The 11,925-nt window shown below is 65.5% G+C and overlaps 1 protein-coding gene across 1 annotated transcript; it reads left to right on the plus strand.

The window, feature by feature from the left end:
• Positions 1 to 108: 108 nt before the first annotated feature.
• On the plus strand, positions 109 to 11,869 carry CHLRE_06g300750v5 (uncharacterized protein). Its single transcript, XM_043063594.1, has 23 exons — positions 109 to 652; positions 773 to 1,087; positions 1,240 to 1,353; positions 1,534 to 1,815; positions 2,108 to 3,085; positions 3,357 to 3,463; positions 3,660 to 3,870; positions 4,148 to 4,393; positions 4,628 to 4,730; positions 5,047 to 5,221; positions 5,578 to 5,748; positions 5,917 to 6,024; positions 6,251 to 6,434; positions 6,621 to 6,896; positions 7,187 to 7,406; positions 7,595 to 7,719; positions 8,584 to 8,919; positions 9,154 to 9,297; positions 9,497 to 9,667; positions 9,924 to 10,080; positions 10,224 to 10,426; positions 10,646 to 10,879; positions 11,106 to 11,869. Exons 1-23 carry the CDS (start codon positions 305 to 307, stop codon positions 11,430 to 11,432), a joined length of 5,535 nt encoding a protein of 1,844 aa, XP_042924300.1. The 5' UTR covers positions 109 to 304; the 3' UTR covers positions 11,433 to 11,869.
• Positions 11,870 to 11,925: the final 56 nt, after the last annotated feature.

Consider the following 11,925-nt stretch of genomic DNA (forward strand, 5'->3'; position numbering starts at 1 on the left):
TTGTGCAGATCACCTGCGCGACAAGACATGCAAGGAAACACTGCATGGGAAGCGCATGCACAACTGTTGCCCAGCTTTGACCAGTCTTTGGACTTGCGCTGCGGTTACCTGTTTTGAACAAGTTGTAGTGCATTATCATAGGTAAACTATCACGTAGTGTGCGTCAAACACCAAGTTAGACTGTTAAAAAGCCACTGACTACTTTGCAGAGCTTCTGGTTCAACAATCGAACTTTCATGGTATTTCGTCACCATTCCGCACTGCTGCTAAACTAGAGGGCCGGGGCTTCCCGGCTTAACAAGCCATGGCGGATACCGACAAGGCTCCCGAGCCCATGGCTGAGGACGACCAGCCGCAGCAGCAACCTGAAAATGAAACGCCAGATGCTGCAACGGAAGCCCCGCCTGCGGAGGGCGCCAGCGAGGAGCCCGCTGCCAAGAAGGCGCGCACGGCCCCAAAGTTTGTGCCCAAGCAGTTTCAGGTGTCGGGACCAATGCAGGGTCGCGGCCAGGGTCGCGGCTTTGGTCGCGGTCAGCAGTTTATGGGCCCGATGGGGGCGGCTGGCCGGTTTGGTTGGCCCCGCCCGCAATTCATGCCTCAGCAACAGCAGCAGCAGCCTCAGCGGCCACGGGGAGGACTGACTCTCACTGAGGTGCGTCAGAGTGCGCTCGGTTTGGAGTGCATCCGTCGCGATCTGCCTGTCGCGAGTGGGTTCTTAGTCGCGGGGACGAATGTTTATTGCGGGTTTTCTCATATACATTGCATTGCACAGATTGCGGAGGACAAGCTGACAAAGACGGCAAAGCAAGAGTGGAGCAATGAGGCGCGCGCGCAGGAGAACCCGCCCGCGTTTAAGCCAGAGCTCGTTCAGACTATCTACAAGCAGGAGCTGGGCGGGGCGAGTAAGCGGGCACCGGGACACAAGCGTATCATGCTGCTGGAGATTTCGCAGTACCTGGAGAACTACCTATGGCCCAACTTCGACGTGGAGAAGGCGACCTTTGAGCACGTCATGTCGCTTGTGCTCATGGTCAATGAGAAGTTCCGGGAGGGCGTGCCGGCGTGGACCTGCTTCCACACGCGGGAGGTGGGTAGGGTGGGTGGGGGCGTGCTCGTCTCCCGCCTGCGGCGCACGAAGTTCAGTAGCGGTTTTCCAGCGGTTGACAGCAACAAGAGGACCGTGGGTGTTGCCAGCTGCGCACTCACTACGCTGCGCCGGGGCTACTGACCACGCCGCAGGACGCATTCCCCGGCTTCTTCAAGCGCGTGCTGTCGCTGAAGGACGGGCGCGAGGAGGAGCTCAAGCTGCACGAGCGCACCGCCTACGTGCTGTTCATGATCCGCTCCTTCCAGGTGAGGCCCGCGGCTGCGGGTGCGGAACGGGGCGTCAGCGCCAGCGCCAGCGTCCCAGTGCAACAAGCCCGCCATGGCGTGTGCCGCCAGTGCGGCTACGCCACCGGTATCGCCCTCGCCCTCGCCTTCCCCAATGAACCTCACTGAATCCCCGCCATGACCTCCACCCCGCGTACGCAGTCGCTGGAGGACGAGATGGTGCGGGCGCAGGTGCTGCGGCTGGTGTCGCTGCCGCTGTGGCACGCGCTGTCGCCGGGGCGGCTGCAGCTGGAGCTGCACGCGCACGAGGCGCTGGCCAAGCACTGGAAGGCGGCGGCCAAGAAGGAGGCCAAGGCCGCGGCCAAGAAGGCCAAGAAGGGCGAGGAGGGCGGCGAGGGCGGCAGCTACGTGCCCGTCACGCAGCGGCCAGAGACGCGCTTCCTGCCGGCGCTCATGGACGAGTTCCTGGCCGTGCTGGACCAGGTGGGCGCAGGGGGCGGCCGGATGGCGGGATGGCGGTGGGGCGGCGGCATGGCGGTGGGGCGGGTTCGGGGGCAGGGGAGGGCGGAGGCGGGGCAAGGGGTACCGCGCGAGGGGTCGGGGATGCCTTGAACTGGGGCGGGGCCCGGCAGGCTGGGGCGGGCGCCCTGCAGGCTGGGGCGGTTGCTGCCTGACGGAGGCGGAATGGAATCCTGGGCTAGGAGACTGCAAAGCTAGGCTGCGCGGCAGCTCACCTGTATGTCGACACGGCACGCACCCCACCACGCTTCCACAGGTGGTGGTGCCGCCCAAGCTGCCGGGCTGCTACCCCAGCCTCAACCGCGGCGCGCTGCTCTACTGCGAGCGCTTCCTGGAGTTCCTCATCGACCTGCTCAGCCAGCTGCCCACACGCCGCTTCGTGCGCACGCTCATCGACGACCGGCAGCTGCTGGTCAAGGTGCGCATGAGCGGCCTGTTTAAGTACGAGGTGCCGCCGCCGGGCGCCGCTGCGGCGGCGCTCGCGAACGCAAAGGCGGCTGCGCGGGCGGCGGCACGGGCCGCAAAGGCGGCGGCGCGGCGCGCGGCGAAGGAGGCGGCGAAGGAGAACGGGGCGGAGGAGGCGGAGGACGCCGAGGACGCGGAGGAGGCGGAGGAGGAGCAGGACGATGGCGCGTCGGACTCGGGCTCGTTGGGCGACGGCGATGCCGGCGGCGACAGCAGCAGCGAGGATGGCGGGGACGCCGGCGGGGAGGGCGGGAAGGGCGAGGAGGGCGGCGAGGGTGGTGCGGGCGAGGAGGGTTCAGAGGTGGCTGCCGCGGAGGACGATGCAGCAGCACCGGCGGAAGCAGCAGGGGACGAGCGGCCAGCGGCAGAGGCGAACGAAGACGCCGCAAATGACGCGGCGGCAGCTGGGCCCGCATCCACACCCAGCAAGGAGGGCGAGGGCAAAGACGCAGCTGCGGGCGGGCAGGGGCGGGGCCGGGGCCGCGGCGCCAGCCGCGGCCGCGGCGGCCGCGGGCGAGGCGGGCGCAGCCCGGGGCGCGGTGGCCGCGGGCGGGGGCGAGGGCAGGGCCGCGGCGCGTCTGCAGGGCGGCGGAGAGGCCGGTCCGCGGCTGAGGGAGACGGCAGTGGCCGGGGCCCGGCGCCGCCTCCCAGCAACCTGCTGTACCGGCAGCTGGTGGACCTGTTCTCCTACTACATGTCCTTCCCCATCAACGACCACACTGGCGAGCCGCTCACGGACGATGAGGTCAACGCCGCGCACTACGAGAAGGTGCGGGTGGAGGTGGAAGCGGGGTCGGGCGGGGCGGGGCCGATGAATGTGGTGGAGGTGATAGTGGAGGGACTGGTGCCTAAGAGGAGAAGGGTAGAGGTATGTGGGGGTGTGAGCTGGGGTACGGAGCGTACGTGAGGAAAGGCACGTGTGACAGGGGTGTGTCGCGATGGGAGCTGCTGACATTGCCGCCGGGGACAACGAAGCCGACCGCCATCGCTGGGGCCGTTAGCAGCATGTGTTCCGGGCTGTGACGTCGAATTGTCCGCAGGTGTGTCAGTTTCAGCGGCTGTGCTTCAAGCACTGGCAGGGCGTGGAGGCGATGCAGGAGCTGGCGCTCAGCCACTGCGGGGCGGTGGAGGCGCGGGACACGCTCAGGTGCGGGCTGGGGGCCATAGCCAGGGCGGCAGCGCCGGGCTACCATGTGAAGCGGCGGCGGCATGCAGCTGTGGTGTGCCGATACGGGTTGTGAGAAGATGCACGACGCATGGACAGCTGTGAATGCGCGATGAGGAACCACCGTCAAACCCGGCCAACCGTTCCTCCTCCTCTGTCGTCTTTAACGGCGGCACAGGCGGCACCTGGCCTCGCTGACCGGCGAGCAGGTGCGGGAGCTGGTGTGCCGGCAGCTGCGGCTGGTGGGCGAGGACGACCCGTGGGCCGCGGACGGCGCCTTCCTGCTGGAGGTGCTGCTGGCGGCGTACGAACGGCGGCGCAGCCAGCGAGAGGTTGTGAACGAGATGCCGCTGTACCCCACCGAGGGGCTGCTGTGGGACGAGAGCCAGGTGCGGTGTCCGTATGTGTGTAGCGTGTGTGTGGATGGAAGGGGGGCTTGGGGAGGCGGAGAAGGGGCTTGGGGAGGCAGGGGCTTGGAGAGCCAGGGCAAGAGGGCATGGGACACTGGCTGATGCTGGACCGCCAGGGCTCTCGGTGCGGATGTGTTCAAGGACGAGGCTGCCCACCCCCACCTACCCGCTCCCTACCTCTCCACGTCACCATGCTCTCCTCCGCCCCCTCCCTCCGCCAACCCCTCTCGCTCCCCGCTCCCGTCTTCGCCCCCAGATTCCGGCCTCCTCTGAGCACTACACGGGCGAGGGCGCGCTGGCGCTGCCCAAGCTGAACCTGCAGTTCCTCACGGTGGCCGACTACCTGCTGCGCAGCTTCCACCTGTTCCGGCTGGAGGCCACCTACGAGGTGCGCGAGGACCTGGCCGACGTGCTGGGCCGCGTGGGCGCCTACACGGGCGACGACGGCCGCACCCGCTTCGCGGGCTGGGCGCGCATGGCGCTGCCGCTCACCTCGTTCAAGGTGAGGGCGTGGCGTGGGTACAGCAGTGTGTGTGGGACGAGGGAAAGGAAGGATCCGCGGGGGATGTGGGGTGTGCGGAGGCTGGGGCAGTGAAAACGGGATCTGGCAAGTGGACGAAGACGGCCCGTTGTCGGGTCAGGCAGGGGAAACGGCCTGCGGTTTGGATTGATGGCACGTTCGCGCTGGTCACGCAACCTGAAGCGATATGGTCCATGCTCCTCTTGCGCCTGCCAGGTGACGGAGGTGCGCAAGCCCAACGTGGGCGAGGCCAAGCCGGCGGGCGTTACGGCCAACGTGGTCATTGACACGCGGCCACTGCGCGGCGACGTGCGGTCAGGTGCGTGGATTGCGTGAACATGGAGCTACGGTGTGCCGTAAAGCGGGGCGGGAGGGCGCTGCGGCCAATCTGGGACACGGCTGTGCCATGGGCGCAGGCACGGCGGAACAGCCATTGCTGGGGGGAGGGCATGTTGGGCAGCAAACGGTTGTGTGTTCTGGTTGTGTGTACACGAGTGTGTGTATGTGTGTGCACATGTGTGTGTGTGTGTGTGTGTGTGTACACGTGTGTGCACATATGTTTGTGTGTGTGTGTGCGCATGTGTTATCTTACCGCTGCCTTGCCGCGCGTCGCCTCCCTCGCCTGCCCGCCGCAGAGTGGGATGAGCTGAAGCAGCACGATGTGCTGTTCCTGCTCACCATCCGGCCGCCGGACGCGCACGCCGCCGCCGCCGCGCACGCCGACGGGCGCACGCCCAACCCGGCCGAGAAGTTCGGCCTGGTGTACGTGCGCGGTTGCGAGGTGATTGAGCTGCGCGACGAGGGCGGCAAGTGAGTACGGGATTGGCTGGGGATGCCGGCGGCGGCAGCGGGCAACGGGATGGGGCGGAGATGCATGGCGACGTCAAGGATGTTTGGAAAAGTGGTACAGGATGCACTGAAGGGGGGGCCGCTTTGCGTCGCGCAAGTGGTCCGTTCTCTACAGCATTTGCCATGATAGTGCGGTCATGGGGACTGAACACGAACCCGGAGGTCAGCTGAGAGCTGAGTGTGGTAGTTGCACGGTACGTGCCCGAACAAGGTGCGTGTTCGCGCCACCGTGCCAGCCAGCGCCGGCAACCACCCTCTCCTCTCACCGCCTGGCCTCGCTCCCTCTCGCTCCCGCCCCTGCTGCAATGCGGCGCCAGGCTCATGAACGACTTCACGGGCCGCGTGCGGCGCGACGAGGTGAAGCCGCCGGAGGGCACGGCGCGCACCGTGACGGTGGCGCTGGACACGGCGCAATACCAGATCGACATGAACACCATGGCCAGGCACAAGTCCGAGGACCCCTACGCCACATTCAACCTGCTCATGCGGTGAGCGCGACGCCGCGCAGGCTGTAGGGGTTTGGGGACAGCGTGTTTGGCCGCTTCGAGGTTGCGGAGCCTCACATGTCACACACCGTTTGTCGATGCCAGACCGTGGTATACCTGAGCCTGCATTCCTAACCGTGCTGGTTTCTGTGCATCTCCCACACCCTGCAGGCGCAAGCCCAAGGAGAACAACTTCAAGGCGGTGCTGGAGTCCATCCGCGACCTCATGAACGACGACACCGCCGTCATCCCGCCCTGGCTGCACGACGTGTTCCTGGGGTGCGTGCGACCGGGCCAATGGAGGGAGTGGGGGCGGGGCACATGCGAATGCGGACGCGAGGGCGGCCATGGGGGAATGGGGGTTGAAAGAATCTCGGGGGTGTAGGCGGCACTGCAGGCCGGCGTGCACAGAGAAGTTGAGCAGCTCACTGGCAGTAACGGTGGGGCCTACGACACGACACGACGACAATGATCTCACGCTCAATGCGGGTTTTATGCTGCACAGGTACGGCGACCCGGCGGCGGCGCAGGCGCGTGTGCCCGGCACGGCGGCGGCCGCGGCCGCTGCGGCGGCGGAGGGCGGCACGGGCGGCGAGGGCGTGGGCGGTCAGGCGCCGCTGCGCACGGTGGACTTTGGGGACACCTTCCTGGACGCCCAGCACGTGGTGGAGGCGTTCCCGCAGTTCAAGGTGGGTCTGGGGCCGGGGTTGGCGTGGGCTGGAGTGGGGAAGAGTTTGCCGAGCACAGATGATAAGCGACCAAAACGTGAATGGAAAGCCTGTACTGGTGCCCGCTTCATGGCTCATGTGAAGGGTCAGGCACCACACTTGCGGACTGACTTCATCGCGCCTCACTGTGTGTGCACGCGCGCGCAGGTGTCGTTTGTGAACAAGTCGGGCAAGGCGGTGCCGGCGCCGCCCTTCCGCATCACCTTCCCCACCCAGCCGCTGCCCGAGGACGCCTCCACCTCTGGCGCTGACGCGGCAGCCGCTGCCGCCGAGGCCGCGGCCGCCGGCTCCTTCCCCGCCCCTGCCGACCCGGCCAACCCGGCGGCTGGCGAGCTGGTGGTTGAGGCATACGTGCCGCCTGACCCCGGGCCCTATCCGCAGGACCAGCCGCGGCGCAACGCCGTCCGCTTCACGCCTGTCCAGGTGCGTGCGCCCCCCCTGTGTTGGCATGGCGTCTCACTAGCAGCAGCACAGCTTTGGAGTGCGTCAGGCGGGCTGCCTCAGAGGGAGCAGGTGTTGGTGGTACCACGGCCTGGTCCCAGGCAGCACACACTCGCACAGTGCACGTGTCAGCGCATGCACTTGTAACACCCACCCTGCAGTAGCAGGAACGCCATACCCTTCTAGACCGGTCCACGCTTGCTGCCCCCCACCCCTCCCCTTTAATAAACATATTCAGTCATGATTGTAAGCCCCACGCCTCTGCCCCGCAGGTGGAGGCGATTGCGTCGGGTGTGCAGCCGGGCCTGACCATGGTGGTGGGCCCGCCCGGCACCGGCAAGACCGACACGGCGGTGCAGGTCATGACCTGCCTCTACCACAACTGCCCAGGCCAGCGCACGCTGCTCATCACGCACTCCAACCAGGCGCTGAACGACCTGTTCTCCAAGATCATGGAGCGCGACGTGCCCGAGCGCTACCTGCTGCGACTGGGTGAGTGTTGCCGCGCGGTAGGGGGCGTGCGATGTTGGGGCTGTGGGTGATGAGGCCAGGGTGGAAGTGGGGCTGTGTGTGCAGGTGCGGCAAGGTCCACCGGCGCCGCACTGCTGCCACACCTCTTGAAGCCCATCACTGAGCTCTGCTGCCTTTGGTTTTACCGTGTGGTTGTCGGTCGCTTGCAGGCATGGGCGAGGCGGAGCTGGACACGGAGCAGGACTTCAGCCGCGTGGGCCGCGTGAACGCCATGCTGGCGCGGCGGCTGGAGCTGCTGGCGGAGGTGGAGAAGATGGCCAGGCAGCTGGGCGTGGTGAGTGGGCGAGCGGCAGGGGTAGTGATGGCACGTGAAGCGGGGGCAGAGGGAAAGAAGGGAAAGGGAAGCACGCACGGTTCCGCTGATGCTCAGGAAAAAACCAAAAATGGCACTGACCTTTGTGATTGACACAACACACCTGCTGAGGAACCGTGGCAGAGAGCTGTACTCATAAGCACGTACGCGATGGCGCTCGGTTGGGGTTGCAGCGTCGCATGCACGCACATGCATGCACGCACTACTCTCCTTTGATGCTCAGGAAAAAACCAAAAATGGCACTGACCTTTGTGATTGACACAACACACCTGCTGAGGAGCTGTGCTTACAGCAGTCACTGCACTCATGAACACATAAGCCATTGGGTGGGATGGTGTCCTTAACCGCCACACGCAAACACATGCACGCACGCACTGCCTCCTTTGATGCTCAGGAAAAAACAAAAAATGGCACTGACCTGCTTGATTGACACAACACACCTGCTGAGGAGACAGATAGGCGGGCGCATTGTCATACCACGTTAGCAATTTAGAATAGGGCCACGGCCTGCGCCCTTGCGGCCAAGTACGGTAGCTGTGTTACTGCATCATAGCTCCCCTGATGCTCAGGAAAAACCAAAAATGGCACTGACTATTGTGTGAGTGACAAAACACACCTGCTGAGGAGCTTTGGACAGCGCAGCTATCACACACGTGACTCCAGGACATACGCATGCCATGCACTCGCCTGCGACCGATACCTATACTGACTTTTCTGCCAGCATCCTATTGCTCTCATCTGCTCCATTCTCCCCGCATTCGTCTCCGCCTCCTTTACACCGGCTTGCACACCCCAGTCTCACCAAGTACCTCCCCCGCCCTGCAGCCCGAGGCTGAGTCGGTGGCATACACCTGCGAGACCGCCGGCTACTTCTGGCTCATTCACGTGCTCGCGCGGTGGGAGAAGTTCACCGCCGCCGTCGAGCGCGCGCGCGCCGGCGGCGCTGGCGCCGCCGTGATCGCGGAGCTCTTCCCCTTCAAGGAGTACTTTGCCGACGCGCCGCAGCCGGTGTTTGCGGGCGCCAGCTTTGATGCCGACATGGAGCGCGCGCGCGGCTGCTTCCGGCACCTCAAGACGTTGTTTCAGGAGTTGGAGGAGTGCCGCGCCTTTGAGATGCTCAAGGGCCAGGCCGACCGCGTCAACTACCTCAGCACCAAACAGGTGGGGGCGTGCAGGGCGTGCGTGTTTCGTGCCGGGCGTCGTGCAGGGCGTGTGTGCAGGGCGTGCATGTAGGGCGGTTGGGCAAGAGGTGGGGCTGGCCGTGGCGTGCCCCTGCTCCCTACAGCTTCGCCTCGCGTTGTGGCCCTGTCCGGGCGTGTCATCCGTACCACCATGCCCCGAACCATACCAACTCCGGCCGTGCCTGTGTCCCTCCTCCCACCCCCAACCCTGCAGGCCAAGATCGTGGCCATGACGTGCACGCACGCGGCGCTGAAGCGGCGCGAGTTCCTGCAGCTGGCGTTCAAGTACGACAACCTGCTGATGGAGGAGGCGGCGCAGATCCTTGAGATCGAGACATTCATCCCCATGCTGCTGCAGGTGCGGGGGAGGGCTGCGCGTGGCGGAGGGGCGGGTGCGCGGCTGAGGGCTAGGGAGTCCGGCGCTACGGAACAGGAGATGGAGGCCTGGATGGACCGAGCGACCAGGCTTCCTCCTCCCCCCAGCGTGCGCTTTTGGTTTGTCAAACGAATTCGACCTCACGCGTGTCGTCTTCGCTGTATGTCATGTTGAATTACAGAAGCCGGAGGACGGCGTGTCTCGCCTGAAGCGTGTGGTGCTGATCGGCGACCACCACCAGCTGCCGCCCGTGGTCAAGAACCAGGCGTTCCAGAAGTACAGCCACCTGGACCAGTCGCTGTTCACGCGCTTCATCCGGCTGGGCACGCCCTACGTGCAGCTCAACATGCAGGTGCGTGTGGACGCGGCTCGTGCGTGTGCGGCGTGCCTGTGCATGTGTGTGGGCGGGGAAGGGTTCCGTCTGCACCTTTGTCTGGCCCAGGATGTGTGCGCTTGGCCCCTTCGCTGTCTCGCAAGCTGCCGTGCCCGACGTCTGCATCTCGTACTCCTGCTCCCACCTCTTCACCCCGTCGCTCACACCTCCCGCCCCGCCGCCTGGACACCTGCGTTGCTCATTACCCCCCCCCCCCCGCCCCCGTTTACCACAGGGCCGCGCGCGCGCCTCGCTGGCGCAGCTGTACAACTGGCGCTACAAGGCGCTGGGCGACCTGCCGGCGGTGCAGGCGCTGCCGGCCTTCCGCGCCGCCAACCCCGGCTTTGTGCACGAGTACCAGTTCGTGGACGTGCCAGACTACCTGGGCCGCGGTGAGCGCGTGTGCCTGTGCGTGTATGTCGCGATGATCAGGTGCTGGTGGCTACGGTACCGTACTCATGCCCATGCACTCCCGCCAACAATGGCGGTCCACCATTCCGCTCACCCCGTGTGTACGGCGCACGTGCACGTGCAGGCGAGTCCGAGCCGCTGCCGTACTTCTACCAGAACCTGGGCGAGGCCGAGTACGTGGTGGCCACCTTCATGTTCATGCGGCTGCTGGGCTACCCCGCGCACAAGATCTCCATCCTCACCACCTATAACGGCCAGAAGGCGCTCATCCGGGACGTGATAGAGCAGCGCTGCGCGCCCTACCCCATGTTCGGCCGGCCTTACCGGGTGAGGCCTTGTGTCTTTGGCATGTACCAGCAGGGGGCCGGAGGACAATGGGCTCAGAAGAAGGGGTGCGGTGACTGTCTGTCAACTGCCTGCGCAAATCAGTCATGAAACCTGATGGGCTTTGTGCCCGCGCCTCCATCCCGGCCGACCCTCTTTCATCTCTATTCCAAGCCAATCGCATCCAACCCAAACCCTGCCCCTTCCCGCCCCTCCTCCCAGATCGCCACGGTGGACAAGTACCAGGGCGCCCAGAACGACTACATCCTGCTGAGCCTGGTGCGCAGCCGCGCCGTGGGCCACCTGCGTGACGTGCGCCGCCTGGTGGTGGCCATGAGCCGCGCGCGCCTGGGGCTGTACGTGTTCGGGCGCAAGGAGCTGTTCGCCAACTGCTACGAGCTCAAGAACACATTCCGCCTGCTCATGGCGCGGCCCACGAAGCTGGCGCTGGTCAAGGTGGGTCTGGGTCGCTGGGTTTGGACGTGGGAATGTGGTGGAGCGGGGGGCGGTGAGTGGGGGCATGGGAGAAATGGAAGCTGGAGGATACATCCTCGTGCGGGACTGCGCACACCGCCTGCATGGATCCCCAATCGGCGTGTATGTCTTGCCCCACCTGTCCCAATGTGCTTCCCTGCTGTAATAATCATGAATGTACCGGTAACCCCACCCACCCCACCCGCAGGGCGAGTCGTACGGCGTGTGCAGCCGGCAGGTGGATGACCCGGTGGCCCAGCCGGACCTGATGGACGGCGTGGAGGCCATGTCTGGTCTGGTGGCCGCCATCACGGAGGAGCAGACCGCAGCCGCCTACGCCGCCTACCAGACCCAGGTGCCCGCGCAGGCGGCAGAGGGCGAGCAGGGGCAGGCGCAGGCGGAGGGGCAGGAGGACAAGCCGATGGCTGAGGCCGCAGGCGAGGAGGTCAAGGACAAGGAGGGCGAGGAGGCGGCGAAGCCTGAGGGCAGGGAGACGGTGGAAGGGAAAGCGGGAGCCGCGGTCATGGAGGAGTAGTGGTAGGAACTGTGTGCTAGCTACCTACCAAGCCCAAGCACGGCGTAGTGTTGTGGCGATGGGCGTGGCGGAAGGGGAACGGACATACATATGAAGGCGCTTTTGCGCACTGCTCCGGAGGTGGTGCTGAAGCATGTCGAGCGTGGGGATGACGGCATGCGCCGTTTGCAGCCTATGGACGCGAATGTGCAACGACCCGTTGGGCTATTGGACTTGGTTTTGTGCTGGGACTCGGAAAGCGTTGACGCGAGGCTGGTTAGGAGTCGAACCCTGGCAAACGTGTAGGGAAGAGCGGCTCCGCGTGCACCAGTCGGGGCACTTTCAGGGCGCAAGCGTTGCTCTCGAGCCATGCTGCACGGCATGGCTGACCTGCCCGCTCCGCAAGGCTGGTGGGCTGGCGCGAAACGGCAAAAGTGCCGCTGTAAGGCCATGGCAAATTTGAATACCCGTTACCCCTTAAACCCCTGGGTATCTCGCAGCGCTTCTTGCCAAG

This window comes from Chlamydomonas reinhardtii, chromosome 6 (genome assembly GCF_000002595.2).
Source record: "Chlamydomonas reinhardtii strain CC-503 cw92 mt+ chromosome 6, whole genome shotgun sequence".
Classification (NCBI taxonomy): Eukaryota; Viridiplantae; Chlorophyta; class Chlorophyceae; order Chlamydomonadales; family Chlamydomonadaceae; genus Chlamydomonas; species Chlamydomonas reinhardtii.